Genomic DNA, 27,705 nt, shown 5'->3' on the forward strand with positions numbered 1-27,705 from the left:
ATCTCTGGCCACCTTGCAAACAGGTTCTTTTCCAAAATTGGAACAGTAGTTCTGAGTTGTGCTGGACTAAATCCAAAAGAATCATAGAAGATTAGGGTTCGGAGACACCTCAGGAGGTCATCTACTCCAACCTCTTGCTCAAAGAAGGACCAATACTATCTAAATCATTTTGAGACCATTGCTCCTTGTTCTGTCATCTGCCACCACTGAGAACAGCCTAACTCCATCCTCTTGGGAACCCTCCTTCATGTAGTTGTAGGCTGCTATCAAATCCTCCCTCACTCTTCTCTTCTACAGACTAAATAAACCCTGTTCCCTCAGCCTCTCCTTGTAAGTCATGTGCCCCAGCCCCCTGATCATTTTTGTTGTCCTCCACTGGACTCTCTCCAATTCTTTCTGTGGTGGGGGGCCCAAAACTGGACACAATACTCTGGATGTGGCCTCACCAGCGCCAAATAGAGGGGAATAATCACTTCCCTCAATCTGCTGGCAATGCTCCTACTAATGCAGCCTCATATGCCCTTAGCCTTCTTGGCAACAAGGGCACACTGCTGACTCATATCCAGCTTCTTGTCTGCTTTTATCCCCAGGTCCTTTTCTGCAGAACCACCGATATTCAGTTGATCCCCGGCCTGTAGCAGTGCCTGGGATTCTTCCATCCTAAGTGCAGGACTCTGCACTTCTCCTTGATCCTCATCAGATTTCTTTTAGCCCAATCGTCCAAATTGTCTAGGTCACTCTGGACCCTATCCCTACCCTCCAGCATATCTACCTCTCCCCCCGCTTAGTGTCATCTGTGAAGTTGCTGAGGGTGTAACCCATCCCATCATTCAGATCATTAATGAAGATGTTGAACAAAACCGGCCCCAGGGCCGACCTGTGGGGCACTCTGCTTGATACCGACTGCCAACTAGACATAGAGCTGTTGATCACTACTCATTGAGCCCGACGCGCTAATCAGCTTTCTAGCCATCTTATAGTCCATGCATCCAGTCCATACTTTTTCACTTGCTGGCAACAATACTGTGGGAAACCGTATCAAAACCTTTGCTAAAGTAAAGATATATCATGTCCATCAATTTCCCCATATCCACAGAGCCAGTTATCTCATCATAGAAGGCAATCGGGTTGGTCAGGCATGACTTGCCCTTGTTGAATCCACGTTGACTGTTCCTGATCACCTTCCTCTCCTCCAATAGCTGCTTCAAAATAGCGGCTATTGGTGTTGATCTGTAACTCAGAAGAGCAAAGAATGGATCTTCCTGCTGTAGGATTTTCTTGGCAGTCTGTACAGCTCTCTCAGCCTCTTCATTTGCTTGTAGGTAATGTGGGCTACTAGGAATATGATCAAAATCATATTTCTCTTGGAATGACTTAAGTTCTACTGCAGTGAATTTTGGTCCGTTGTCCATCATTGGTTGTTCTGGAATACCAAAATGAGCAAAAGTGCACTTCAGTTTCTTGATAACACTGCAACATGTTATGTCTTTAAAATACATTATTTCTATATACCTGGAAAAATAATCCATGACAACCAGGTAATGATGTCCTCTGAATTTGCATAGATCTGCAGCTCGTCTCTTCCAAGGTCCATTGGGTCGGGCTGTTGTATGCAATGTAGTTGTAGCCATGGCAGTCTCAAGTTATTAGAGAAATAAAGCAGAAGCAACACATGGTGGGGGTACGCAAGGTCATGTCCCTTTCCCCTCCTCAAGATTTCTGCCACGGAGGGAGTCGGGCTCAGCGTGGCTGAGGGAAACACGCCTGGGAAAGGTGCCAACACCTGCTGAGCCCACTAGGAGGCACCTGGAGAGGGAAGAAAGATGGGGCTGGCAGTGCACCTCCACCAGAGGTGGCACAGGGAAGCCCTCTGAGTCCAATCCCTTCCTTGCCTGCTGCTACAGTTAAATGCTCAGGAGTAGGTGGCTGGAGCCTGCTCTGGCCCACACTGCACCTGCAGCGGGGAGGCGATGGAAGAAGTAAGTGGGGAAGGATCTATGAAGAGAGTGGGGGCAAGATGGTGCCAGCTTTGAGCGGGTGTGGGAGGTACAGGGAGAATGGGGTGATCACATGGCCTCCCAAACCTTTACATTGTACACCCCCACACCATCAAGAGATAGGGGTCATCTCTGGTACGTGAGGTAATATCCCACCCACAGATCTCCACACCTACCTGCCTAGATCTAGTAACCACCCCAAACACACCAAGAAATCTGTTATCTACAGCCAGGCACTCAGATACCACAGAATATGCTCTGAGAAGAAGGTCCGGGATATACACCTTCAAACACTTAAAACCACCTTCACCAAACGAGGACACTCCACCAGAGAAGTAGATCTCATTATCAAATGGGAATCCAAATACCTCAAGCAAACCTGCTTCAGTATAGAAATAAAATCCCCTCTGACCTCATACCCCTAATTGTTACCTACCACCCCACACCAGAAACCATATGGGGTATCATCAAACAACTGCAACTCATACTCAATGGGGACCCCATCCTGAAAGAAATCTTTCCTGATCCCCACCTTCTGGCCTACAGAACACCTCCCCACCTCATCATCACCAGCTCAAAGCAGCACCAGACCCTGCCAAAAAAACAGATACAAACTTGCAGACATATCTCCATTGGTATCATGATCAACACTCCACGCACCGCAACACACCTTTCCGGATCCATGGATCCTACACATGCCTATCACAACATGTGGCGTACCTCCTCCAGTGCACTAAGTGCCCCCAATAACAACTATGTGGGTTAAACCAGCCAATCACTAGGCTCTCTAATGAACTCACACAGGAAAATGATAAAAGACAAAAACACCACATCAGCTGTGGGTGAACACTTTTCGCAAAGTGATCACTCTATATCTGACCTCTCAGTCCTCATCCTCAAAGGAAACCTGCACAATCCTTTCAAAAGATGAGCCTGGGAGCTTAAATTCATTACTCTACTAATCTAAATATCAAGGACTGAACAAAGACAGTGAATAACAATCTGTAACCCACTAATCCCCTCTTTTCATCCTGTGACTACCGAGGTATTAATGGACCGCTCTACCTTGAATGGCCCCTTGAAATATGTGCTGACCAATTATGCTAAACAATCTGTTCCACTTTGTCTTTAGCTATGACACTCTAAGTATCTTTCCCAGCCCTGAAGAAGAGCTCTGTGTGGCTTGAAAGCTTGGCTCTCCCATCAACAGAAGTTAGTCCAATAAACGATATTACCTTACCCATCTTGTCTCTCTGATAGGGATGTTGTTGTTAAAGGTTCTTTGTGTTATCTTGGTCTGTTAGTTCTGCAATGTTCACACACAGATATTTTTATTCTTTATACATCTTTGCTGATGCCCTGCCACCACATTGACTGGTTAGCCCATTCACAGAATTTAGTTAGACCTTGATGCCCATCATGGATAAGGTTTAGGATTCCTTATCTCATTTCATTTGGAATTACAATGCAGTTGCCTTTAATCATAAGTAAGTCCATTTGACACACTTAATTGTCCAGGCATGGAAAAGTAGTCTTTTGTCACTTCCTTTGTGTCCTTTAGATACTTGGGCCAGCCACCCCAAATGTAATTTAGAACTTCCAGAAGTTTGGTGTCCCTCAAGATTTCTTTTTGTAGCTTGAGTAGTTTCTTTTCTGGCACTGGTCTGTGTGTGTCCACAGTATCCATATCCACCTTATGTCATCTTCAAGGTCAAAGATAGTGAGTGTGATGCTGAGCTCTGTGACAGAGTGTTTGCTGCTACCAGATTTTTCCCAGGAATGTATTTAGCAATTGGGTTAAATCACATCAACGTTAGCCATAGACTTTGGCATCTCAGCGGTGCTTGATCCAGGTCTTTGCCCATCGATGAGGGTTACAGGAGGTGTATGGTTTGTCATCAGTGTAAATTAATTCAGTCCACAGAGATATCTGAAAAAGTTCTCATATGCCCATACATTTGCCAGGCACGCCTTTTCAATCTGTGCAGAGCATTTTTCAGCTTCTGTAAGGGTGCAAGAGCAAAATGCAACTGGCTTCCATTCTGAACCATGTTGTTGCAACAGTGCACCACTTAAGCCATAGGTGCTTCTATCCACACTGACCTTTCATGGGTTTGTTCACGTTGTAGTACTAGAGAACTAGAGCTGTTGAGATAATTTCTTTTACCTTTTTAAAAGCTATTTCTTGATTTGTCCCCCATACTCAAGAGGGGTTGGACTTTCATTCAGTAGTTCTGTCACTGTAGAAAGATCTTGTTGGTATCAACCAAGGTTATTTGCCATCATAGAATATCAGGGCTGGAAGGGACCTCAGGAGGTATCTAGTCCAACCCCCTGCTCAAAGCAGGACCAATTCCCAACTAAATCATCCCAGCCAGGGCTTTGTCAAGCCTGACCTTAAAAACCTCTAAGGAAGCAGATTCCACCACTTTCCTAGGGAACCCATTCCAATGCTTCACCACCCACGTAGTGAAAAAGTTTTTCCTAATATCCAACCTAAACCTCCCCCACTGCAACTTGAGACCATTACTCCTTGTTCTGTCATCAGGTACCACTGAGAACAGTCTAGATCCATCCTCTTTGGAACTCTCTTTCAGGTAGTTGAAAGCAGCTATCAAACCCCCCTCATTCTTCTCTTCTGCAGACTAAACAATGCCAGTCCCTCAGACTTCTTCATAAGTCATGTGCTCCAAGCCCCCTAATCATTTTTGTTCCCCTCTGCTGGAGCTCTTTCCATTTTCCACATCCTTTCTGTAGTGTGGGGCCAAACTGGACACAGTACTCAGATGAGGCTCAACCAAGTTCGAATAGAGGGGAAATGATAACGTCCCTCGATCTGCTGGCAATGCCCCTACTTATACAATCCAAAAATGCCGTTAGCCTTCTTGGCAACAAGGGCACACTGTTGACTATCATATCCAGCTTCTCGTCCACTGTAACCACCTAAGTCCTTTTCTGCAGAACGGCTTCCTAGCCATTCAGGTCCCTAGTCTGTAACAGTGAATGGGATTCTTCCGTCCTAAAAATGCAGGACTCTGCCCTTGTCCTTGTGAACCTCATCAGGTTTCTTTTGGCCCAGTCCTCTAATTTGTCTAGGTCTTTCTGTATCCTATCCCTACCCTCCAACGTATCTACCACTTCTCACAGTTTAGTGTCATCTGCAAACTTGCTGACAGTGCAGTGCATGCCATCCTCCAGATCATTAATGAAGATATTGAACAAAACCGGCCCCAGGACCGACCCTTGGGGCACTCCGCTTGAAACCGGCTGCTAACTAGACATGGAGCCATTGATCACTACCTGTTGAGCCCAATAATCTAGCCAGCTTTCTATCCACCTTATAGCCATTCATCCAGCAGGACCAGGAAATTGTCCCCTACGCTTTCCAAAAACTTCCTGGATTGTCTGGATTGTCAGTACACATGTCAGTTCTGGTACATTAGTTGGTGCACTCAATTCTTGAATTGCCTTTACTTCCTCAGGGCTAGGACTGATTCCATGTCTGTTTGTTGTCTGTCCCAAAACTTGATTGGGGTAGGCAGAACATACATTTTTCCTTATTTTGTCTCAGTCCAGACTGACTGATTAGGCTTAGGACTTGGCTGAGGGTTCTATTATGTTCTTCTACTTAATATATCAGAATATTGTCCATGAAAATTACAACTCCATTTATGTTCATTAACAGTTCTGCCATCTGTCCTTGAAAAATTTCAGGTGCAAAGTTAACTTTTTAATTTGCCAGAATCATAGAATATCAAGGTTAGAAGGGACCTCAGGAGGTCATGTAGTCCAACCCCCTGCTCAAAGCAGGACCAATCCCCAGACAGATTTTTACCTCAGTTCCCTAAATGGCCCCCTTAAGGGTTGAATTCACAACCCTGCCTTTAGCAGACCAATGCTCAAACCACTGAGCTCTCCCTCCCCCCAGCTACTTATGGCAGCTAGCTTAGAGAATACTGTAGAATACTTAGAGCATACTTTCATCTTGGGGAGGAAGTCATCCAGTGCTGGGAGGGCATATTTTTTCCCTCCCAACTGTTTCATTATTTCAAGATCACATAGCTTCATATTTTTCCATTTTTCTGTATAACCAGTACCAACCTGCTCCATTCTTTTTAACTCTGTGAACTGTATGTACAGTACAAGATTCAGCATTGTCTCTTAAGGTTAGTTGTAGTGGATCTCCTTTCAAAAGTCCAAAATCACCAAATATTTCATCAAGTTCTTCCATCTTTCTCATTAGGGTCACCATGGCTACAACGCTGCTGCTGAGAAGCCTGTTGTCCTTTGATTGCATAGCTTTTGTCTTTATAAGGTGTTTCCATGGTGAATTGGCCCATGCAGTTCAGAATAACTCCAGAGCTAGTCACAGCTGTGTCACTTAATTTCAGCTCTGGAAGGAGCTGAAGGTGATTGTCAGTCTCTTCTGAGATGACTGTGACATCAGCTCCTGGGTCAATTTTAAAGTCAGTATTCTTGTCATGAATATTCAGTTTTGCTCTCCAGTCAGGCTCTGTCATCACAAGTCATAGATCCCAGAAACAGTAGCTCTTGATTGTCTGTAATATGAGTCAACTCCCTGACTGCTATGGTGCAGCAAGCAGCTGCAAAGTGTCCACATTTCATGCATTTATTACACCTTATACCTCTGTCTGAACATGCATCATCTCTGGGATATGACTTTTTCTACAGCTTGTGCATGTAGGCTTGAATTTGTCCCTTTCAGCTTGGGATTTCTCTCTCCTTGTCTCAGGGGTTTTATGATGATGATTTTTAAATACTCAAGTATCTGTTTATAGCTTCTATGCTAGTTTCAGGTTTTTCAAGTTGCTCCTCCCTTTTCTTCTGTTTAAGTAATTCTGGTTGCTTTACTATGTGTATAGCTGGGGCCAGGATTCTCTCTCTCTTCAGTGGTAGCTGCTGTGAACAGGTTTTATCTATTAACCCAATAACCAGCCTGTCTCTGATATCTGCAGGTTTTACTTTCCCAGTGAAAGGGAAAAGCTCGACTTGGACAGATCAGTGGTGACTGTAGCCAGGCAAACAAGGAAGGTACTGGGGCTAAAAAGAGAAGTGGCCCAGGAAGGCACAGCAGCAAGTAGTTAAAGGGAAGCAGCAGGTGACTGATCCTTATAGGGTCCCTGGGTTGGGACGCAGAGCAGTGGGTGGTCCCAGGTCTCTGCCCCACCAGCAACTAGGGAAGTGGCTTAAGCACTGAGTAGGAGTAGCAGAGTGAATGGCAGCCAGTTGCTGCGGCTGCTGCAGCAGCTGACATATTGCTTGATGCCTTCCTCCCCCACAGATGGGAAGTGAAGTTACATGAACACACCTCTGAACACTGGATCTTCACTGATCTAGGAAAGCAACTGTGACTGGGGTGAGGTTGAGGGAGAGGCGTGTTAAGAGAATATTTGGTTGTTGGACTTTCACACCGTAAGGTGAGAAACTGAGGCTAAGGACACTGCCCAACGTACTCGGAAGGGGCATGTTTGTTTATGGTCAGAAGCTTTTGAATCACAGTTGTGGTGTTTTCCCATCTTAATGCTGGGGTGCTTTTCCCTTTTTGTTAAAGGTTTTCTTTGCTGTACACAGCCTCAGTGCTTGTGAGAGGGGAAGTATTGCCTCTCAGAGGTGTCAGGGTCAGAGGGGAGGCAGTTAATTTTCCCACATTACTGGCTGGGAGCTCGAGCCCCTAAATGCTGAATCTGTCTTATTGCAGCTGACACCACTGGCAGAATGGTTGCAATTCTAACAAACACCAAGCTGGTATATCCCCCAATGGGACAATGTGCATCATAGTCCTTCCTGAATGGCCACTGCATGGGGAGGGGGCTTCTTGCCGTGGGAGCAAGGGGGGTGGAAATAAATATTCAGACCCCACACCCTCTCTATCCTACAAAGCCCATTTCCATGGGGGCTCCCTGAGCAAGGATTTCACAGACCTAGCAGGTCCCTGAACAATCTCTCTCGAGTGGCCTGCCTGTTGAGTTTGTGATGGAGTTTGACCTAAAGGCACAATACTATATTCTTCTGGTTGTTCTGTCCTAAGATTAGCCATGCTCCATGACATGCAGACAGTCTACACTAGAGATGGCCCAGCATGGACAGACTTGATTTACCATCACAGTGTGACAGGTGAACAGCAGGTGATAGTAACTGAGGAGCCATGGGAATGTTTTAAATATTCATTTTCCAGATAGCTGAAGTCAGCCTGCAGGAGATTCCAGTTCTGGGGCATGGAGTTTTATCCTTTTACAGCATTGCACAGGGGAAATGACTCTAATGAACAGATGAAAGAACAAAGCGTGTTTGACCTACCTGGCAGCTTTGAAAGTTGCTTTTCTAAATACATCGGACATGCTCTAATTGGTTAGGCATTGGGGAAAATATTGCAAAATGTGAGGTGCTAAGTGCTAACACAGCATGTTTTAGTCTTGAGACAACAGTCTCAATGGGTCACATCAGCTCCTTGACTTTGTGCTCTGCATGAGATGAAAGGATGTGGTGAATATATTCCTCTGGCCAGTAGTGAGGTGGAGAGAAGGAGTTGGAACCACGGTGGTTATTCTGTTTTCTTTCCCTTACAGTCTACACACTGGTTTTGTAATGGTATAACTATGTAGGATCAGGCTGTGACGTCTCTACTGAAACAGTGAAGTCAGTACAACTCCCACGAGTGTGGGCGCAGTTATATCCATTCATAAGTGCTTGATACTGGTATACCTTACTCCCCTTTTCATCTGGGAATAGCTGCATTGGTATGAAGCACCTTTAGGTTTTGTGTACACTACAGAGCCTTAGGCCAGTGCAGCTCCTAGTATAGACAGAGCATCTGTACCCAGGAGAAGTTTTCTGCCAGTGTAGGAACACCTCTTCCCCGAACAATGTTAGCTGTGCAGACAACACTCATCTTTTGCTGGCGAGGAGGGTGTTTTTTCATTTAAATAGGCAGCATTGGGCTTCTAGAACCCAAATATTCAGGAGCCTTTCAATAGGATGCCTCAATGACTTGGCAGCTTTGAAAATCCGACCTGCAGCATATGAATTGTGCGGTTACATAGCACCATATGCCACGTCCCTCCCCTGTGATTAGCAATGAGATATATGTGTTCTTAGGGGAGCTTTGAATTTGAGTTGTGGTTGCAGGGAGCTGGCCAGAAGAGCATTTCACGCTTGCTCCCCCTCTGGTGCCTCCTTTGCATTTTGAGCTGTAACCTTCTATAGTGCTGTTACACACAACAAACTCCCTGAAACGGATGTTAAGGTTACAAAGCCCAGCACTCCAAAATGCCAGATTTGAAGGTTGCCTGTGCAGGCTTGATTCAGCCCCTTTGTGTGTATGAATTATCATACTGTCTTTAATTACACAATCAAATACTATGTTTTCAGGAAGTCAGTGTACAGGCTGGACAGTATTTTGTTTTCTCCTGGTGGTTCAATGTATGGCCCCAGGCTTTGTTCTCTGAGCGCTATTCAAACCCTGCTCCAAAGACAGAGCAATTAATTGTCTCAGAGGCTTCTGTGTGGTGCTCATCACTACGGTACCTGAGTGCTTCACAAACAGGACAAAAGTTATCTTCACAACACCCCTGTGAAGTCCAGGGATGGTGGTATCGCCCTTGTACAGACAGAGAACAATGGCACAGAGATAAAGGTCAAAAGTATCCACTAATTTTGGGTGCCTAATTTGAGACACCTGGGATCTGATTGTTCTGAGTACGTAGCAGTCTATATAGAGTTCACACATTCAAAGCACGGCTCCCTTTAACTTCAGTTGCAGATGTGAGCCCTCAGCTTTTCTGCCATTCAGACCCCTGCGTAACCCAGAAAGTGAGGATCGTTTTGGTTTAAGTGACATGCCCAGTATCACACAGTAACCTTGTGGCAGAGACAGGGATAGACTCCAGTTCACCAGGGTGACATTAAACTGCCCTAACCATGAGACCTTCATTTCTCTTCCTGCAGTCCCCTGCTTCATTCACTACACATCTTCCAATTTCTGCAACAGACGAGGCAGGGTCCTACAGACAACAGCCTCCTGAACTGTGCAATTGTTGGGAAGCACATGCTGAGAGTCCTTAAGATTGTCATCCAATTCTTTTGTTAACTCTGGCCTGCATAAATCACACACACCTCATAGCTGAGGTTTATGAAACAGCTGTCTCTCAGTGGGACCCATGATACCCTGACACCTCTTGTCTTTACGCAATGCAGTCTGATCAGCAGCTGATCTCGTGTTCATCCCTGAGTTTCTCCTAAAGGCTATTTTAAGTTCCTCTGAAACAAATGGAGGGCCACGATCTGAAACAAACTCTTCAGGGAGCATACTCTCTAATGCTTCCATAGTATTTGCAACAGAAGTGCTCATCATGTATGCTGCCTCAAGCCACTGGAATGAGTGCAGCTGAATTTGCATACTATGGAGTCTTTGCAAGGCCTTCATTGTTCACTGGTACATGTGACATAGAGCAAGTGTCTGGCATGTTTGTGATCGCCTGCTCTCTCTCCCTCAGGATGAACATGGGCGTCATCAACATGCGTAGCTCAGTGGGGCCACAATCTTAATTGGAGCCTGCAGGCATGACTTCAATATAATTAATACATAATTCACAGTGGCTACTTAACTTTTCTGTAGCCTGCTGTGCATCTGACTTCCAAAGTAACTTTGGGTATATCTGCACTGTGATTAGTCACTCGCGGCTGGCCTGTGCCTGCTGGCTTGGGCTAAGGGGTTAATTGCGGTGTAGATGTTTGCAGGGTCCTAGGGCTCAGACTCGAGCCTGAGCCTCGGGAGCCTGAGTCAGCTGGCATGGGCCAGGCTCAGGTTTTTAATGCAGGGAAGATATACCCTACAAGTTGAGCTTTTCCCTTTCACTGGGCCTTGGTGAGGTTGAAGAAATTCAACCGGCATCCTAACTTGCAAGCTGATTGGTATTACTACCGATATGCCCAAGAGCAAGCAAGCAATTTCTCCTGACAACTCAATTTCTCTAGAGGAATAAGAATGACTCCCTCATCTTCTGTGTCATTTGACTCTCCCAAAAGAATATCTTAGAAAGGAAGGTGATGAAAGCGCTGGGTTGAAATTGAGGTGTTCTGGGTTCAGTTCTCAGCTCTGCTGCAGCCTTCCTGTGTGGCCTTGGGCAAATCACTTAGCCCTCCTGTGCCTCAGTTCTCTTGGGTTAAAATAGCAGGGAAGACACCAGCTCAGGTTAGCTGCTCAAGGTAATGTCTGTATGGCTGCCTGAAGAGGAACTTGACCTGCTAACCCACATTAAAATCGGAGCTGCAGTGTGTTCACTACCACCTTAACCCGAGGGAAGAACACACCTTCCCCCCCGCCCCAGTGTAGATGGACACTTAGACACAGTACCTTATGTTGTGCATGAATGAGGAGAAATGCAAAGTATTGCACTTAGGAAGGAATAATCAATTGCCCAAATACAAAATGGACAATGACTGCCTAGGAAGGAGCACTGCACAAAAGGATCTGGGGGGTTATAGTGGATCACAAATTAAAGAGTCAACAATGTAACACTGTTGCAGATTGAACATCATTCTGGGATGTATTAGCAGGAGTGTTGTACGCAAGACACAAGAAGTAATTCGTCTACTCTACTCTGTGCTGATAAGGCCTCAGCTGGAGTACTGTGCCCAGTTCAGGGCACTCTGTTTCAGGAAAGATGTGGATAAACTGGAGAAAGTCCAGAGGAGAGCAACAAGCTGCAGTGGGGGCAACCAAGGTGCTAATTTGGCCGATTCACTCAGCGTGTTGAAAATGCGTCAGTAATGCAGTTGGGTTTTCCCAGTATTCCTTTTAATTGTGATTGGCATCTTTAGGAGAAGGGCAAAGGAGAGCAGAGGGGGAAGGTGGGTAGGGAGGGGCTAGTGAGGGGTGCAGAGCGAAGGCTGGAGGGCCACTCACAGGGAAGAGGAGAGGGAATTGCCACTCAGATAGTGACATTTGGAGGTAGGTGGCTAGGGATGGGATTTTCAGAAGTGCTCGGCGCTGGCCAACTCTGTTCCCATTGAAGGCAATGAGGATTTTCCCCCTGGGTTCACTAGCACTGAGTTAGGCCTAGGCTGAATGCATCTGAAAATCCCACCCTATACCTGATCTTGGGGTTCTGGGAACATCATAAAGCCCTTGTGCTTCACCTCCCAAACCACATATTGACTGTTAACCCCCAGATCAGTGACCTGCTGATTCAGTATCTTCCAAGCCCTTCTGCTCCCCTCACACAAACCTTTACAAGTGAAGCTGGTTTTCCATGTGTGCATTGCTTGTATGGCCTGAACAAGTGCCTTGCCCTCTGCACTACTGACCAGGGAGTCTCCAGCCGCGACATGGAGCCATTCCAAAACAGCCTGGGAAGCAAGCTCACAGCCCTGGGTGCAGGTAACATGGAAAACACACATACCTATTAGAGGGACGGAATCTGAAGTGGCAGGCATGATCTCCGCCACAAGCAGCATGAACACTGTCAGGGACAGCAGGACAGTGATGCCTGGGATGGAAAAGAAAGGATGAGTATAACCGTTGCTGAACTGGTGTGGCCATTCCACTAACATCTTGGCTATGAAATAAAACCCCGGCCTGGTCACTAGCTAAGCAAGTCCGTCTCCAGTTCATCTCCACTTCTGTGTCTCCAAGAGAAGAGCCTCTGCTGGGCAAGATGCATCCTCCAGTGCATCTTCATCGCTCTGTGCCCCTTCTCTCCAGTTTTCCTATTTGCCTTGGCTGCCAATAACCCTTGACCCAGAGCTCTCTCCCTCCTGCACTGCAAAGCTGCTGAACGCAATCGCTGCCACCTTGCCCGTGCACCTTGTCGCCTTGACTCTTCCACTCTGAACTCCACCATTTCCTCTTGCTCTGCCTATTCTAGCTCTCTTTATTCTGGCCTCCTCGAATCCCAGCTCTCCACTGTGCAGGTAACCATGCTTCTTAGCTTCTCACCAGTACACCCAAGGGAGACAAATTCAGACTCCTTCCTCCAACAAACCGCAGGTCTCAAAGTGGTCTCAGAGTTCCACCTGGTCTGTCATTGCCCCAGAATTTATCGTGTTTCATAGATGAGACTGGATTTTAAGACCAGAAGAATCCATTAGGAGCACCTAGTGTGAGCTCCTGCATAACGCAGGCCAGAGAAGGTCCATCTACTAACTACAGCTGAGATTCTGAACAGCACTCCACGGTGGCCCACCTCTGCTCCCATTAATGTCCATGGGTTTTGACGATGGATGTCAATTGTGGCGGAGATTGCTAAGCACTTTTGAAACTCCCACCCTAATCTGGATTCTGACCCCTTATTCCTATTGTCATATGTCCCTCCATGAGTAACCCCCCAGGACCAGTGGGTCTCCTTGTAGAGTGAGGCACTATTCTCCATGAGCAAAGTATCACAGTTGGGTCCTTAGAGCTCTGGAACTTTGTTCAAATACTCTTTTAACATCCCCTAGACAGACCCAGATGTCACAACCTTTGTTTCCTAGCTTGGTGGCTCAGTCCCTTTTAGCCATGTGTAATCACTGTTCATCTCAGGAAGCTTTTGTTGCTTTCAACCTCTCCATGCATGTGCCCTGGCCTACCCCCGAGACCTGCTTTCTCTGGCCTTGTGACTTGGCTATGAACTCCAGGCTTCAGAGGAAAGAGACAGTTGCCCTAACCCACTGTTCCACCTAGTCCAATGGAGATGTCTAACTCTATCCTGCAGACCTAGTAAATCACATTCATTTGTCAAAGCTTGGAGCCAGAGAATAATCCAAATCAAGGCCAGCCACTTATTAATACCTAATATCAGCAGGAAGTTGTATCACCACCTTGCTCAGCTCAATACAAATGGCTGAACTTACATAGTGCCACCTGCGGTCAGTGCTCACTAATGTGAGTGACAGTTCCTCAAGCTGGCCCAAAGAAAGCTGTCTTACTACAGTGTCTGCAGCTTTGAGTGGGCTTCCCACTAGAATTATAGAATCTCAGGGTTGGAAGGGACCTCAGGAGGTCATCTAGTCCCACCCCCTGCTCAAAGCAGGACCAATCCCCAGACAGATTTTTACCCCAGTTTCCTAAATGGTCCCCTCAAGGGTTGAGCTCACTACCTTGGGTTTAGCAGGCCAATGCTCAAACCACTGAGCTATCCCTCCCCACCTAGCCAAGGTCCATAGTAGGCTGAGCTTTTTACCCTCCCTTTTATGTCACATCTTTAGGAAGAGCTGAGGAATTAATTTTCCTTACCCAAAGAGATCTTCTCTCCTGAGTCAGCAGGCAACAGGAACACAAGCAATGCCAAGCCAGATATAAGCACACAGGGAATCAGTAAGTTCAAGCCATAGTAGAGGGTGCGCCGGCGCATGGTTACAGTGTACGTCACATCTGGATACGGTTCTTTACAGCACTCATAGTACAGCTCGTTCCTCTTCCCTGGGACACCTGTGCAGGAAGAAACCAGAGCTGGAGAGAGCTGCAGCTGGCCTGATATCTGGAGCTGTGTAGCTCTCACCTCCGAGTCAACACTTCATGCCTCTGAGCATCGGACCCAATGTTCAAAGGCATTCTGTTTAGATCATTGTTAGTACATGTATTCCTGTAGCACCTAGGAGCCTCAGAGAGATGGGCCCTATGGTGCTAGAAGCTGTACATGTGGTAAGAGACAGCCCCTTCCCCAAAGAGCTCACAGTCTAAATAGACAAAGGGATGGGGAAAGAGAGGTGAAGTGACTTGTGTGAAGGGTCACACAAAAGGTCAGTTGCAGAGTCAAGAAGAGAACCTGGACATCCATCACTAGGCCATACTGCCTTTCAAATTGCTGCTTTCCTATCACTAGAACTAGTTCAGTGATGTACACCTCTACCTTGCCAGCTGCCAAAATGCTTAAACTGTAGGTTCAAATCCCAACAGGCAGCTTTGTATTTTTAAGGCAAAGCAAGTTATTAGAATGAAGTGTGTGCATGAGACATTAAAAACATAGGTATGTTCTGTGCTGTGTAGTTATTAAGGATCCCACGACTCTTTCTGGTTTGCTCTAAAGTTCTTGGTCAAAACTTCCCTTCTTCCACTACTGTGCAGTACGACTTCTGCAGGCTGGCTCCCTCCACTCCTACTGTCTGCAGTAGAGAAATGATTCTTATGTCCTAAACCACTTTGAGATTAAAGGAGCTCTAGAAATATAAAAAGATTGTTTCCCTGTCACTTTGCTCACTGTGTCCATATAGTGACTACAGGATTTACAAATATAATCATTATTCTGAACTGACATATTGGTTTTCAATTTTTATTTTTGGAAACAATATAACGGAACAGGGCATAGCAGGGCCCCCCTTGGTCCCGCCTCTGCTCTGCTCCAAAAATCACTCAGAGACCTTCTGGCTCAGCAGTCACCGGTGCAGTTTATTTACAGGGTGCAATCCCACCACCTTCCCACCATATACAGCACGGGAGCTTCACTCTGAAAGACTTCCCAGCCTCTACAGCTAAGAGAGAGACGCTTCCACCCTCTGGCTTCCCCCTTTTCCATCTGCTCCTTCCTTCCTTCCTCTGAAGTTTTTGTGCAGCCCGAGGCTAATTAGGCTGGCTGCTGTTTCCCCTTTGTCAATCAGATACAGGTGTTTCTAGCCAGCTCCAATTCACCTCCCTTAATTGGAGCTGGAGTGACAGAGGGCTGGCTTAGCAGTCGGTGCCACAATAACTCATTAATGGAGAAACATATTGCAGTTGAATTACAGCAGATTCATCCTTCGTATATTCAGCCAGTTTTTCACAGCTGAGTTCTCTTCAGCAGGAAAAACTCAATGTTAGACAGATGGTAGTTTTTGCAGTTAAGGTCGTAACTCACTGTCTTTTATAAGTTCCTTTCCCCCAGTGCTGGCAAAACTCAAGGGATCCAGCTGAAATTTCTTCTGTGCTACCCTGACGGATGGGGGTGTGTGTGGATATTTTAGGAAGGTTTGGTAGCCCTCGGACAGGCATTCAGCTATGGTGGTGTGGAAGATCAGAGCTGGAAAACTGCACATTTTCTGAAAATTCATCTGGAAAACAGCTTGGCTTAGGAACCCCATGAGAATTGGTGCCTTTGTTTTTTGGAAAGGTGACCTGGTTAATTTTAATGTAACCTGATCTGGTTTGTGTGAAATGGAGAGCACCATGAGATTTCATGCACACTCTGTACCATCTCTGAAGTCTGATCCACTTATTAGCATTCCAGTACACCCCCACAAGTGCTCTCAGTGCGGTTTGCGGAGGGCCATTCAGCCTACTTCTTAGAATGATAAGGGCCAGAATTTCAGAAGGGTGTGGGGGGATTCTCCATTGTTCCCATTGGGACTTGCTGGCCCCCTTTTGAAAACAGGACCTATAATATGGATTGAAATGTCACAGTGACTTTTGTAAGAGAGAACTGAAAATTCCAAGGTGATTCTGAGACACAGCCATTCTGTGACACCACAGCTAAGAATGTAAAGACAGGTAAGTTGAAGGGAAGATGGAGAGAGCCTTAGCTGACATTTCTGTGTTTTGTTTTTAGAAAACAGACTCTCAAAGTCAGGAAATGCAATGGCTTTGTTTTTAATTAAGGGAAACTGGAAAAGTCAAAGGACAAAAATGCAGAGTTAAGGTAGCCCAGGCCACATCAGCAGCACCTCCATGGCTGTGTTTTCAGTACCTTGGAGATGGAAATGTAAAGTTCCTGCTACTCCCAACCGCACAGTAGCCTTCTGTCTCTCTCTCTCTCTTTTTGATCACTCTTCTTACCTTCTATTTAACAAGAAGCCTGCTTAGCCGGCCAGGGAAATATAACCTTGCAACAATTTACTGTGACAAGCTACAAGCAGTCCTGAGCATCCCAGCCTTGGTAAGAGGAGATTTATCCTCCGACTGGCAGCAGGATGATTAGAGTCACCTAGTCACTAACTGGGTTAGGCTGTAGACTGTGCCTCTGATTTTCTAGCAGCTGAACTGCAAATGTGACAGATGCTGCCATGTCCCAGCATTTGCTGTTCTTTCGCTCTTTCCCCTGTTTTGTGTTTGTCTGGTTTGCTCATAAGAGGAAACCAGGTCAGACTTTTGACTGAACCGGAAAGATGCCAGCTTGAACATGGTGGCTTGCCCATGGGCTGGAGCGCCTGGGGCTATACCAATTCTGATTACGAGCTGAACCCCATCTGAGAGGAATTAGGTGATTTCCAGTCTGAAAGGCAGCAGTAAGCTGCAGGCAAGGGGCAGGGCCGTCCTTAGGATTTATGGTGCCCTAGGCGGGATTATTAAACTGGTGCCCCTGTGCCTGTCTTGCTCTTAGCAACACAAACATAAGCTTACACTGTTGGAAAACTTGCCATGTGCATGTTATTAAAACCAGTTTAACTTAATTAAGCACACTGTAATGCTGATGGACTAGCACTAAAGAAGTAGCACAATATAGAAAAAATTCTGATTTGACAGAATGATGCAAATAATATAATTTTTTTAATTTGTCAACATTTTATTGGAAATTTCTATGAAGAGGTATTGAAACAAGGATTTGTTTTTAATTAAAAGCAATCTTTCTGGCTTTTTTGGCTGCAAAATCAGTAATAATGTCATTGTATGACAAAGACAAAGTTTGACTGCAAGAACAGCAAGACCAGTCAAGCGTTCCTGGCTCATTGTAGAATGGGGATCGTTTTTACTGAGCTTTAGTTTTGAGAAACTCTGTTCTCCTGATGCTACTGTGACAGGAATTGTCAGTGGAATATGAGTGGCAACGTACACATTAGGATATATGTCAACAAGTTTGCTGGTATGAATAAACTGTACGGTGTCCATCATTGATTTTATATGTGGCAGCACTGATGACAGTGTTCTCAATTCTTCATACAGTTCAAGTCCATTTAAATCAAAATGATCGCCGTGCTTCAGGAAGCTCTCAAGTCAGGAGTCCCCAACGCGGTGCCCGAGGGTGCCATGGTGCCCACAGGGACCTCTCAGTGCACCTGTGTACTGGCCGGCGGACGAGCATCCACCAAAATGCCACCGATATTCGGCAGCATTTCATCAGTAACACCACGTGCCACCGACAAGCAGCATCATCCAGAGGCATTGCCGCTGAAATGCCGCCAAATTTCGGTGGCATTTCGGTGGATTCTTGTCCACAGCCACGGTCCTTCGGTTGGGGACCACTGCTCTAGGTTCTTGCACTTTGTCATTAGTTGCTCTTGTTTTCCTATTTCATTGAATTTAGTCCAGCTCAGCCCACCTACCAGATGAGTGAATGGAACCCCAGGCCGACAGCGGGTTGAGTGGCTCAGCCAGGATCTCAGCCGCTGGCCTGCTCAGCCCTCTGCCAGCCTGGGGTTCCTTGGGGCTCCCAGGCCAGCAGTGGCTGCTGAGTGAGGCCGGTAGCCGGGACCCCACGTGGCAATTGGGCAGCAGGCGGAACCCCAGAGCAGTGGTGGACTGAGCTGCTCAGCCCGCCACTGTGTGCCATCAAAAATCAGCTTGCGTGCCACCTTTGGCATGTGTGCTGTAGGTTGCCAACCCCTGCTCTATACACTAATAAGGAGATAGGCATATTACAGTTGTTGGAGGGCTCTATTTAGCAGTAACAGGGATATAGGAAAGTCAGTCAACATTTTTTGTTTCTCTGATGAAAACTGGCCCACTCCCTTCTCCATACCAAACTTGTCACAAATAATTGTCAACAACTTAATTGTCTGTTTTTTGGCTAAGATATTGATTTAAAAAAATATTGAAATTGAATTCAGGATTGTCAGTAAGCATTTTTGGTGAATAAATTTGTTAAATGACAATCTAAATGGCAACACAGTACTGCCTTCATGCTTGGCTCGCCCCCTGGCCTGCTGGTCCAACAGCTGCAGTGGAGGGGGAGATAGGTGGAAAACTGCAGGACCCCAAAATCCACCTCTTGGGGTGCAGAGTGGCAACAGGTCCGATCACACACCAATGGGCACCACCGCCAGCACCCCGGACCATGGTGAAGTTAGCACAGCATCTGATCTCAGGGACGGGGCACCCATGGAGCCACAGCTGCTCATCCTGCCCTGCGCAGCTCCCCCCCGATGAGATGGATCACTGCCAGCCCGGGGGAGAGACGCAATCCCCAGCTAGAGTGACCAGATCCAGATGTCCTGATTTTATAGGCCCAGTCCTGATATTGGGGCCTTTGTCTTATATAGGCACCAATTACCCCCATCTAGGGTGACCAGACAGCAAATGTGAAAAATCAGGAAGGGGTGGGGGGGAATAGGAGCCTATATAAGAAAAAGACCCAACAATCGGGACTGTCCCTGTAAAATCGGGACATCTGGTCACCCTACAGGTGAGTTCCTTCCCCCACCCCTTCCCAGAGATCCCAGCAGCCAATCCCCTCCCTCAGACTGTGCTGCATTCGGCTCTCTCTAGGACCCAGCAGCCTTGCTCTTACATGCTCCACTGCTTCCCGTCTGTCCGCCTGGCAGTGCAGTGCTCCCAGACAGGAGCGGCGCCAGGGTTTTTGGCGCCCTAGGCGCAGGGCCGGCTTGCCGGTCCTGTGGCTCCGGTGGACTTGCGGCAGGCATTCCTGCGGATGGTCCGCTGGTCCCGCAACTCCAGTGGACCTGCTGCACGCGTGCGTGCGGATGCTCCACTGGAGCCGCGGGACCAGCGGACCCTCCACAGGCACAACTGTGGGAGGTCCACCGGAGCAGTCTGCCGCCCTCCCAAATCCTGGCGCCCTAGGCGACTGCCTTGGTCACCTAAATGGAAGCGCTGGCCCTGCCCCCAGACCTAGTGGTGCTCTAGGTGGCTGCCTGTTCTGCCTATGGCTAAGGACGGCCCTGGCGAGGGTGTTTTGGAGACAGTAGTTGAGACTATTAGAGACAGGAAACGACGGGAAGAGGAGACTGTGGAGCTGGGGCTGGGGTTCTTGGAAGGGGCAGCTTTGAGGAGCACATTTGGCTCCTGTAGCACCTTAGCCAGGGAAAGCCTGTGAGGGGGAGTTAGAGAGGGGAGTTTCTTAAAGGGGCCTGGATGAAGGAGAAACCAGTGTGGTGGCCACAGAGACAACTCTACCTCCAAGGGAGTGCTTGGGGGCAGGGAACGGAAATGGGTATCTGCAGTTTGCCTTCCCCACCCTTAGTGATTGGTGTCTGGAGACAGTGCACCAGGCTGGCTTTCGATAGTTGTCCATTGCACCCAGTGTGCAGTAGACTGTTGACAATGTCCACAGTAGCAGCACAGACTCAGCACCCATCACCTTTTTCTCCTCTGGTTGTATTTTCTGGATCTTCTCTTCCTTCGCTGTTCACTTTTTTACTTTGGTGCTTAACGGTCAACAGGTCTGATCCACCATAATGTGTGCAATGTGTAGCACCAGTGTGTCAGTTTGACACAGAGAAGGGGCTTTCTTCAGAAGAGAAGGCCCTGGTCGTGTTAGGCAGGCTGCTTATCTAACCCCATTATTGCATTGGCCACCGTCAGAGTGATGTGAGAGCTGACACAATTCCATCCAGGCCTGCGGGAACAAGCACAGGCAACTCAAAGACCAAATGTGTTCTTCAGCGATGCTTGTTGAAGGCAGGATTTCAAGCAAGAAATAACCAAACGGGGCACTCTCCTGAGCTCAAAAACCTGTAGAGGAGTATTTGAAAACCAGTGCAGCACTGAGTGGGATGGACCTTTGGGGTTTTCCCCTTCCAGTGGAGTCCTTTACCCTTCCTGAAAATAGAATCCTGCTGGTTCCCATTAGTTTCTCTCCTCCAAGATACCCTGCCTTCAGACTTCACTTTGCAGCTGCCAGCCTCCAGCTATGGGAAGGGCCACTTGTAACCAAACTCATGCTGTAGCAAGCTAATCAAGTTCTATATGGGGCCCACTCCACCCCTAGATGCAGACAGAGCAACACAGAATGGGTGTGGGTTATATACGCACATTTTCTGTGCTGCTCCCTGAAATGGCTGGTAGAAACTCTGTAAAGAAGCACAGGACTTTCCTCCTCTGGGGTTGAACTTGACATCTCTACTGGGCATAAAGCTAACACACCTTAGAGATGAAAGAGCTTGATTCTGATCTCGCTTAGCTTGTTTTTATACTGGCATTACTCTGACCTCAGTGGCTTTGCTCCCCATTTACACCTGAATAAGTGAGATTGAATCAGGTCTGAAGAAGCCAGGTCTAAGAACAGAGTCTGTGAGAAGTACAGTTTTCTTCTGGAGCAGTAGAAAGAATGTTTGGAATGCATTGACCTGATGTAGCGGAGGGGAGGCTATTGACTTTACTGAATAGAGACTTTGCTGTCCTGGGAGATGTCTACGCTGATGGCACTACAGCAATATAGCTGCTACAGCACCACAGCTGTGTGTCTCTAACCCCACAGTGTAGACGCAGACTACAATGACAGAAGGGTTTTTTCTGTTGATATAGGAATTCCACCTCCCCAAGCGTGGGTAGCTAGGTCAACAGAAACAGACTTCTGTTGACATAGCTGTATCTACACTGGGGGTTAGGTTGGTGTAGCCAGGGCACGCAGGGCTGTGGAATTTTCAGACCCATGCTGCTGTAGGGATGTTAACCCAAGTTTGAAGTGTAGCCCAGGCTCTGGGTATATGGGTTGGGGGTTTGCAACAGTTCCTGCTGAGATCAGACTTTCTAACCTAATCCCCTTTAGGCTAAATAGGTTGCAGAAATGTGATTGGATGTTCACTATGCACGTAGACATCCCGGAGATCCAAGTTCTGTGCTGACCCGCTGCACGTATTGACGTCGGTAGAATTTCATAGGTTATCAGAGCCCACAGCTGCATAGCCACAGGCTCCCTAATGTAGCTTTAGTTAACTCGCAGGACAAGAAAGAAAACACTTGAAACATTGTCTGCAGTCCAATTGTGAGATTTCTATTGCTTTTCAAATAGGAGCTTTCAATACCTGTACTTCAAATGTCCAGATAAGAGCCGTCATTCTTATGTATTCATTTTGCCTTAAAGTTTCAACTTATTTAGTTTTCTAAGCGAGCCAACTTACCCACTAAATCCCATTCTCCATTTGATATGTAATTGGAAATATCAGCTTCAAGCATCTGCAGATCAAGCAGCCAGCCATTGTGGGTCCATGAACCAAATTTCAAATTGCATTTTTGCACATCGAAAGGGAACCAGCGGACGTCAATGTAACACGTGCTCTTCAAAATGCCTGAGAATAGACATTAGAGGGAGAAACAGACATCTAGGTCTGAAGGGCAAATGCAAAATGAAATGACATTGTGCTGAGATCCTGTGGAACTGTCAGGCCTCTCTCTACAATTAGATTCAATCCAGCTGAGCAGACTCTGATTAGAATTTCTAATCGAACTGTTCCACTAAAAGCACTTACGATTTCCTGAGCCATATGACTTTCCTTTTTCAGTTACATTCTTGAGAGACCCATCTGATGCAGTGTTTCTAAAGAGATAGGGGCCAAATTCCCTCCAGGTGTAAATGGGTGCACGCCGTGTTGAGTTCAGTCTCGCTACACCGACATACACCAGCAGAGAAAGCAGCTCAGGAGATATCAACAAACATACAATTTCCTGACTTTTTACCCCTTGTTTTCTTTGCCATGCTTATTCCCTCATGTATGTTCTCTAGGGGTATGTCTACACTGTGTCTGGTGCAAGCCTCCCACCCTAGATCATCCTAGTACACTTAAAAATAGCTGGGGCTGAGGCTGGGGCTCTCAAGCCTAGGGTGGGGTTGGATGTGGGGGTTGGACTGACAGCCCAAGTTGCAGTGTCAAAGCATTGTCTGCACAGCTATTTGTAGAGCACTCGTGCGAGCCCCATGTGCACTAATTTGTGAACTCAGGCTGGGGGACTCACTCCCAGATGCAGTGTGGAGATGCCCTGGGAAGCTTGCTGGGTGATCCTACCCCATTATACCAATCTGTACCTGTCTACACAATGGCCTTGCAGTTAAGCTAACAGAATCCCACGTATCGCTGCTCTGGGACTGAGAACCATTAAATTTCAGTTGGCTGCAGTGAAGTTCCTCTTCCCAGTGGTCAGGGCACCAGCCTGGGACTCCACCGATCAGGGCTCACGTCTTTGCTCTACCACAGACTTCCTGTAGGACGCTGGGCAAGTCGCTTAGTCTGTTTGTGCTCCAGTTCCTCGTCTCTAAAACAGGGATAACAGCAGTGCCCTGCCTCACGGGGGCTGTGAGAGTAAGGCCACTAAAGGCTGTGAGGTGCTCAGATACCACAGGAGTGGTGCTATGGAAGTGACATAAGCAGATAGGCTGAGATTCACAAAGAGACTTAGATGCTTGACAGCCACTTTAAGCACCTAAATCCCAGAACTGGACCCTTGTGAAATTAATACAATCCTGCTCAGCTGCTGCAGAACCCAATAGTCCTGTAAACTCATTGCCATCTAAGTTTTTGCAGTAAAAGTTCCTTAGGTGCCCGTGTTTCTGCCAGATCAAACGGTTCAGCATTGAATGGTGCTAAATCTTTTTGTCACAGTGAGAGCCACCGGATGCTGAACACTTTTCAATATCTAGCCTGTATTTAGAGGCCTAAAATAGAAACTGAATTCTTTCAGAAGTCTGTCCCACAGCATAGAATGCACAGAGCTTCTCATCCAGATCTGCTTTTAAACTGATACAATTAATTCTCTAAATAGGAAAACTGATTTATGCTATTAAAGTAAATTGATTTAAAGCAACAAACAAAATCAGTCTCCTACCTGGAGGAATGTACTGACACGATCCAGAATAATTCACCAACACGTTTGTGTGAAACGTGGCATCGAATCTTTCATCCGCACTAAAACACAATATAAAAAACCCCACAGGGCCTTGAATTCAAGATGTGGTGAACAGTAAGGTAACAATCATTAATTTCTGAATAGTGGATTAGGGACAGGTGAGTAAACGTAAAATAGCATTAGCTGGAATCTCTAGCTCACTCCAAAATGAGCTTGGATCTTCTGTCAAGATTTAGGACGATTGGACAAAGGCTCCATCGCTCAGCTAGCTGGCTGGACCCCCAGACGGCCCTAGTCATAAGGGAGAGATGCTGTAAGGAGCTCAGCTCCCATTTAGACGACTCACTGAAATGGCCTGATTTTCAGAAGAGTTCAGCACCTTTGATGCCAAGGCTGTGACAGTAGGAGACGACCATGCGGCCCTGGGCCCTTCATAGCCTCTGGCCTAGTGGCACCTTACTTGGGGTGGAGATAGTAGGTGCTAGCATAGCAGGAGCTTGGGCCAGTGGTGAAGGGCCGGAGAAGGAAGGGAACTGTCGGGGACTCAGATGACATAGTGGCAGGTCTTTGTGGGTGCCCAGGGATCTGGACTGTAAGTTCTTAGGGGCTTTTTGTTCTGTGTTTGTAGAGCACTTAGAGCAGTGGGGCCCTGGTTAATGGCTGGGCTCCGAGGTGCTACAGAGATACCAATAGTAATAATAGGCACAATGTTGTGTGCAGACCTTGTGTGTTGGAGCTCTATGATTTCAGGAGTTAGCTGAGGTCTGTGAAAGCTTCCAGACTGCTGGATCCTTATCCAAACTGAATCAAATAATCCAGCCCTTCAGATCTTGATATTTTATACAACGTGTCTTCAAAATGGCTCTCTCAGACTTTCCCATGCTGGCATTGTCCTGCACTCCCTCTGAACTGATGGTCACTTCATAATTATCTTACTATCTTAGGGCCTGATTCAACTCCCAGTAAAGCTAGTAGGACTATTTCTATCGAGTTTCCTGGGGTTTGTTGGTCCCCATGTGTAGTCTTTTAGCTATATGTAATTGTGATATTTTTAAATGCTATCATCTAATTTTCCATAAGGCTGTACCAGAAGACTACAAAAGCACAAACATCAAATGAAACCAGTATAATTATTTACATTAGCACAAGATAAGTAATCGTAACTTAATCTTTCATCATTCAGACCATGACCAAAGGCCTCAAGCCATTTCTATTTTACAAGCATTGTTAAGATAACTCTGTGCTTCCATCTTGACTTTTCACTGTAGTGTAGCACTTGTCTGGGTTTGTTTCCATTGTTTGGAGGCCATAAACCTGATCCTCAGCTGAAGTCAATGGAGCTATGCTGATTTACACCAGGGGAGAAACTGACTCAGTGTTTGTCTCAGTACTTATAAACCTTCTGTACCTGTTATATAGAAGAATGTCTGGCACCCATATCTGGTCAGCGGGAAATCGTAAGTTCTGGACTCCTGGGTATGCAGACTGATCCCAAGACAAGTAAACGTCAATCCAGGACTATAGCAAAATATAGACACACATGTTATTGATCATTTCTACAACATAGGATCATCGGGGAAAAGAATGTTTCCCTGTACGTTTGGAAGGTGCCTGGCACATTTGGGTGCCGTGGGAAGATAATGAATATTAGCAAGAGCAATGATAACATAATCATGACTGTTCTGGGGTTAATAACAAGTGACGACAATGAAAAAGGCAGGTGTGTGCACTGAGGAGCTCACAATGTAATGACAACATTTGGACTATTATATTTTAACATATTTGGTGTTTAGAAAAATCTATACGGTAATATTTATTTCCTGTTCCATCGGTGGATGCTGACTTATACCAGCTGAGGACCTGGCCTGGCAAGCATACAATTGCACTCCATATTCCAAAATGATTGTTTATGAGATTTTCTCCTTCCCCAAAAAAATACCAGATTTGGATTTTTGCTGAACTTTGGGATCAATACAAATTCTTGACTGAAGACTACAGAGTATCTAGGTTCTCCTGTCCAAAGTATAAGCACACAAGAGGGTATGAAATGATAGCATGGCAGTAATGTAAAAGTATAGGTTGGAATAGTTTAGGTTATTCTTTTTTTTATAACCAAGATCACTCAGAGCATAAACTACAATGTAGTTGGGGGACAAGCAGAAGGATCATTTGCTCCATTCAGATAATGTATTTGGTTTCTAATGTAATATTAGAGTTAGTTCAATCATTCGTCTCTCCTGTGATCTTTTAGCTTTGACGAGGCAGCTCCAATGACCACAAATAAAGCAGAAGCTCAGGTTTGTGTTGCATAAGAATAAATGATACCTCCTACCATACAGCAATGTTTAATCCTACACTGGACAATTAATTCAGGAGGAGTTGTCGTCCCTGTGCATTATTATCTGAGCTTTCCTTGTACGCATTTAATTGCAGACTCACTTATCCTATGTGATCTGCGAAGACCACAACCTGGGCGCCACGGCTTGTTATATAGGGCAGATAATAAGGGAAATTTTAAAAAAAATGGGAGGGAAGGAGAGTTCCAAAAGTGCCTAATTGGTTTAGGAGTCTGTCCCATTGATTTGCAATGGGACGTATGCTTCTAAGTTCCTCAGGCACTCTTGGAAATTTCCCCTGAATCCTACAGTCAGGCCTTTAAGTCCATATTTAGAGACTCTCTGGGATTCTCAAAGGAGTTTAAGAAAGCAAGATGTGCAGCTTCATTAGGATTTGAGGCACCTTTGGAAATCCTAGTCATTGACGTCAGTGGAAACTGCAGCCTTTGAAAACCAGCCCTCCAATTTCAATGCCGTAAACACGTTTAAAGCCTCATTTATTAACATCTGTGCCTTAAGGCTCATTGGACCAACTTCACTGAGATCATCAGAGTTACAACAGGACTTAATATGACCTATCACTTCATTTTCGGATCTGAAAGGAAGTGAGAACTGGGATTTTCAGAGGACCCAACTCCCACTGAAAGCTGGTCAGGGTCGGGCACCTCCCTCCTGTATGCTGCTTTGGAAATCCTGCCCCATTCCATCTTCACCATATTTCCAAGAGCTCAATTTGCTTGTGTCCCAGTATAAAAGATGACAGACAGTTCTTCTGCCAAAGGATCGTATTCAGTAACTTCCTTTTACAACAATTTGTGTTCAGTGCTCATGCAAAGTTACTCACCATCTGTAGCCAAGCGTTCGTTATCAGCACCTGGTTCTTCTCATCCTTCAAAAAGAGAGAAGAAAACCTAATGAGTCCAAGAAAATATTATGGGTTCTTTCCCCATATAATCAGACTCAAACCCAACTCTCAGGATAAATGAATGCAAATATTGCAGTCACAAATTATGGACTCGATGCTGGAGTCACTGGGTGAAGTCTCTGACCCATGTGATGCAGATCATCAGACTAAATGATTATAATAGTTCCTTCTGGCCTTAAAAACAAATCTATGAAAATTCAGCACTCATCATAATTCATCAACATCAGCAATGAAAATAATTTACCGTGGCCATTATTTTATTTTAAGACATTTATTCTCTACAAAAGCTATCAGAGATTTTCATTTTAATTAGATGGCTGTGGTAAAATAAACTACAGACTCTGTGACATGCAGTAACTGGAGAGGATTAACGCTGTCATTATTGTTGCTACAAACAAATCGTGAATAGATTCCCAAGACGCATCTTAAAGTTACATCATTGACATTTATATAGAAAATACTGGTCTTGAGCAGAAGTTAGGGCACGTCAGCAAACTGTGAAAATGATGTTTATCAAGAGGACACTATGGAGAACACATGTGGAGCTCTGTGTGTCTAAACACAACTCTAAGGGCTTGGCTACACTTCGAATTTCAAAGCGCTGCCATGGCAGCGCTTTGAAGTGTGAGTGTGGTCAGAGCGGCAGCGCTGGGAGACAGCTCTCCCAGCACTGCATGTAAACCACATCCTTTACAGGTGTAGCGTGCAGCGCTGGGAGCCGCGCTCCCAGTGCTGCCACCC

The 27,705-nt window shown here is 46.1% G+C and overlaps 1 protein-coding gene across 1 annotated transcript in view; it reads right to left on the reverse strand.

Moving 5' to 3' along the window:
- Window positions 1-27,705, reverse strand: part of LOC116824763 (neuronal acetylcholine receptor subunit alpha-7-like) — a 95,050-nt gene that overhangs the window by 17,954 nt on the left and 49,391 nt on the right. The window contains exons 3-8 of the mRNA XM_032780296.1: window positions 26,884-26,928; window positions 25,112-25,221; window positions 23,683-23,762; window positions 21,984-22,151; window positions 14,233-14,427; window positions 12,419-12,505 (exon numbers count right to left, since the gene is read on the reverse strand). Coding sequence (XP_032636187.1) covers window positions 12,419-12,505; window positions 14,233-14,427; window positions 21,984-22,151; window positions 23,683-23,762; window positions 25,112-25,221; window positions 26,884-26,928 — 685 coding nt within the window. The remainder of the gene's footprint in view (window positions 1-12,418; window positions 12,506-14,232; window positions 14,428-21,983; window positions 22,152-23,682; window positions 23,763-25,111; window positions 25,222-26,883; window positions 26,929-27,705) is intronic.

This window comes from Chelonoidis abingdonii, chromosome 6 (genome assembly GCF_003597395.2).
Source record: "Chelonoidis abingdonii isolate Lonesome George chromosome 6, CheloAbing_2.0, whole genome shotgun sequence".
Classification (NCBI taxonomy): Eukaryota; Metazoa; Chordata; order Testudines; family Testudinidae; genus Chelonoidis; species Chelonoidis abingdonii.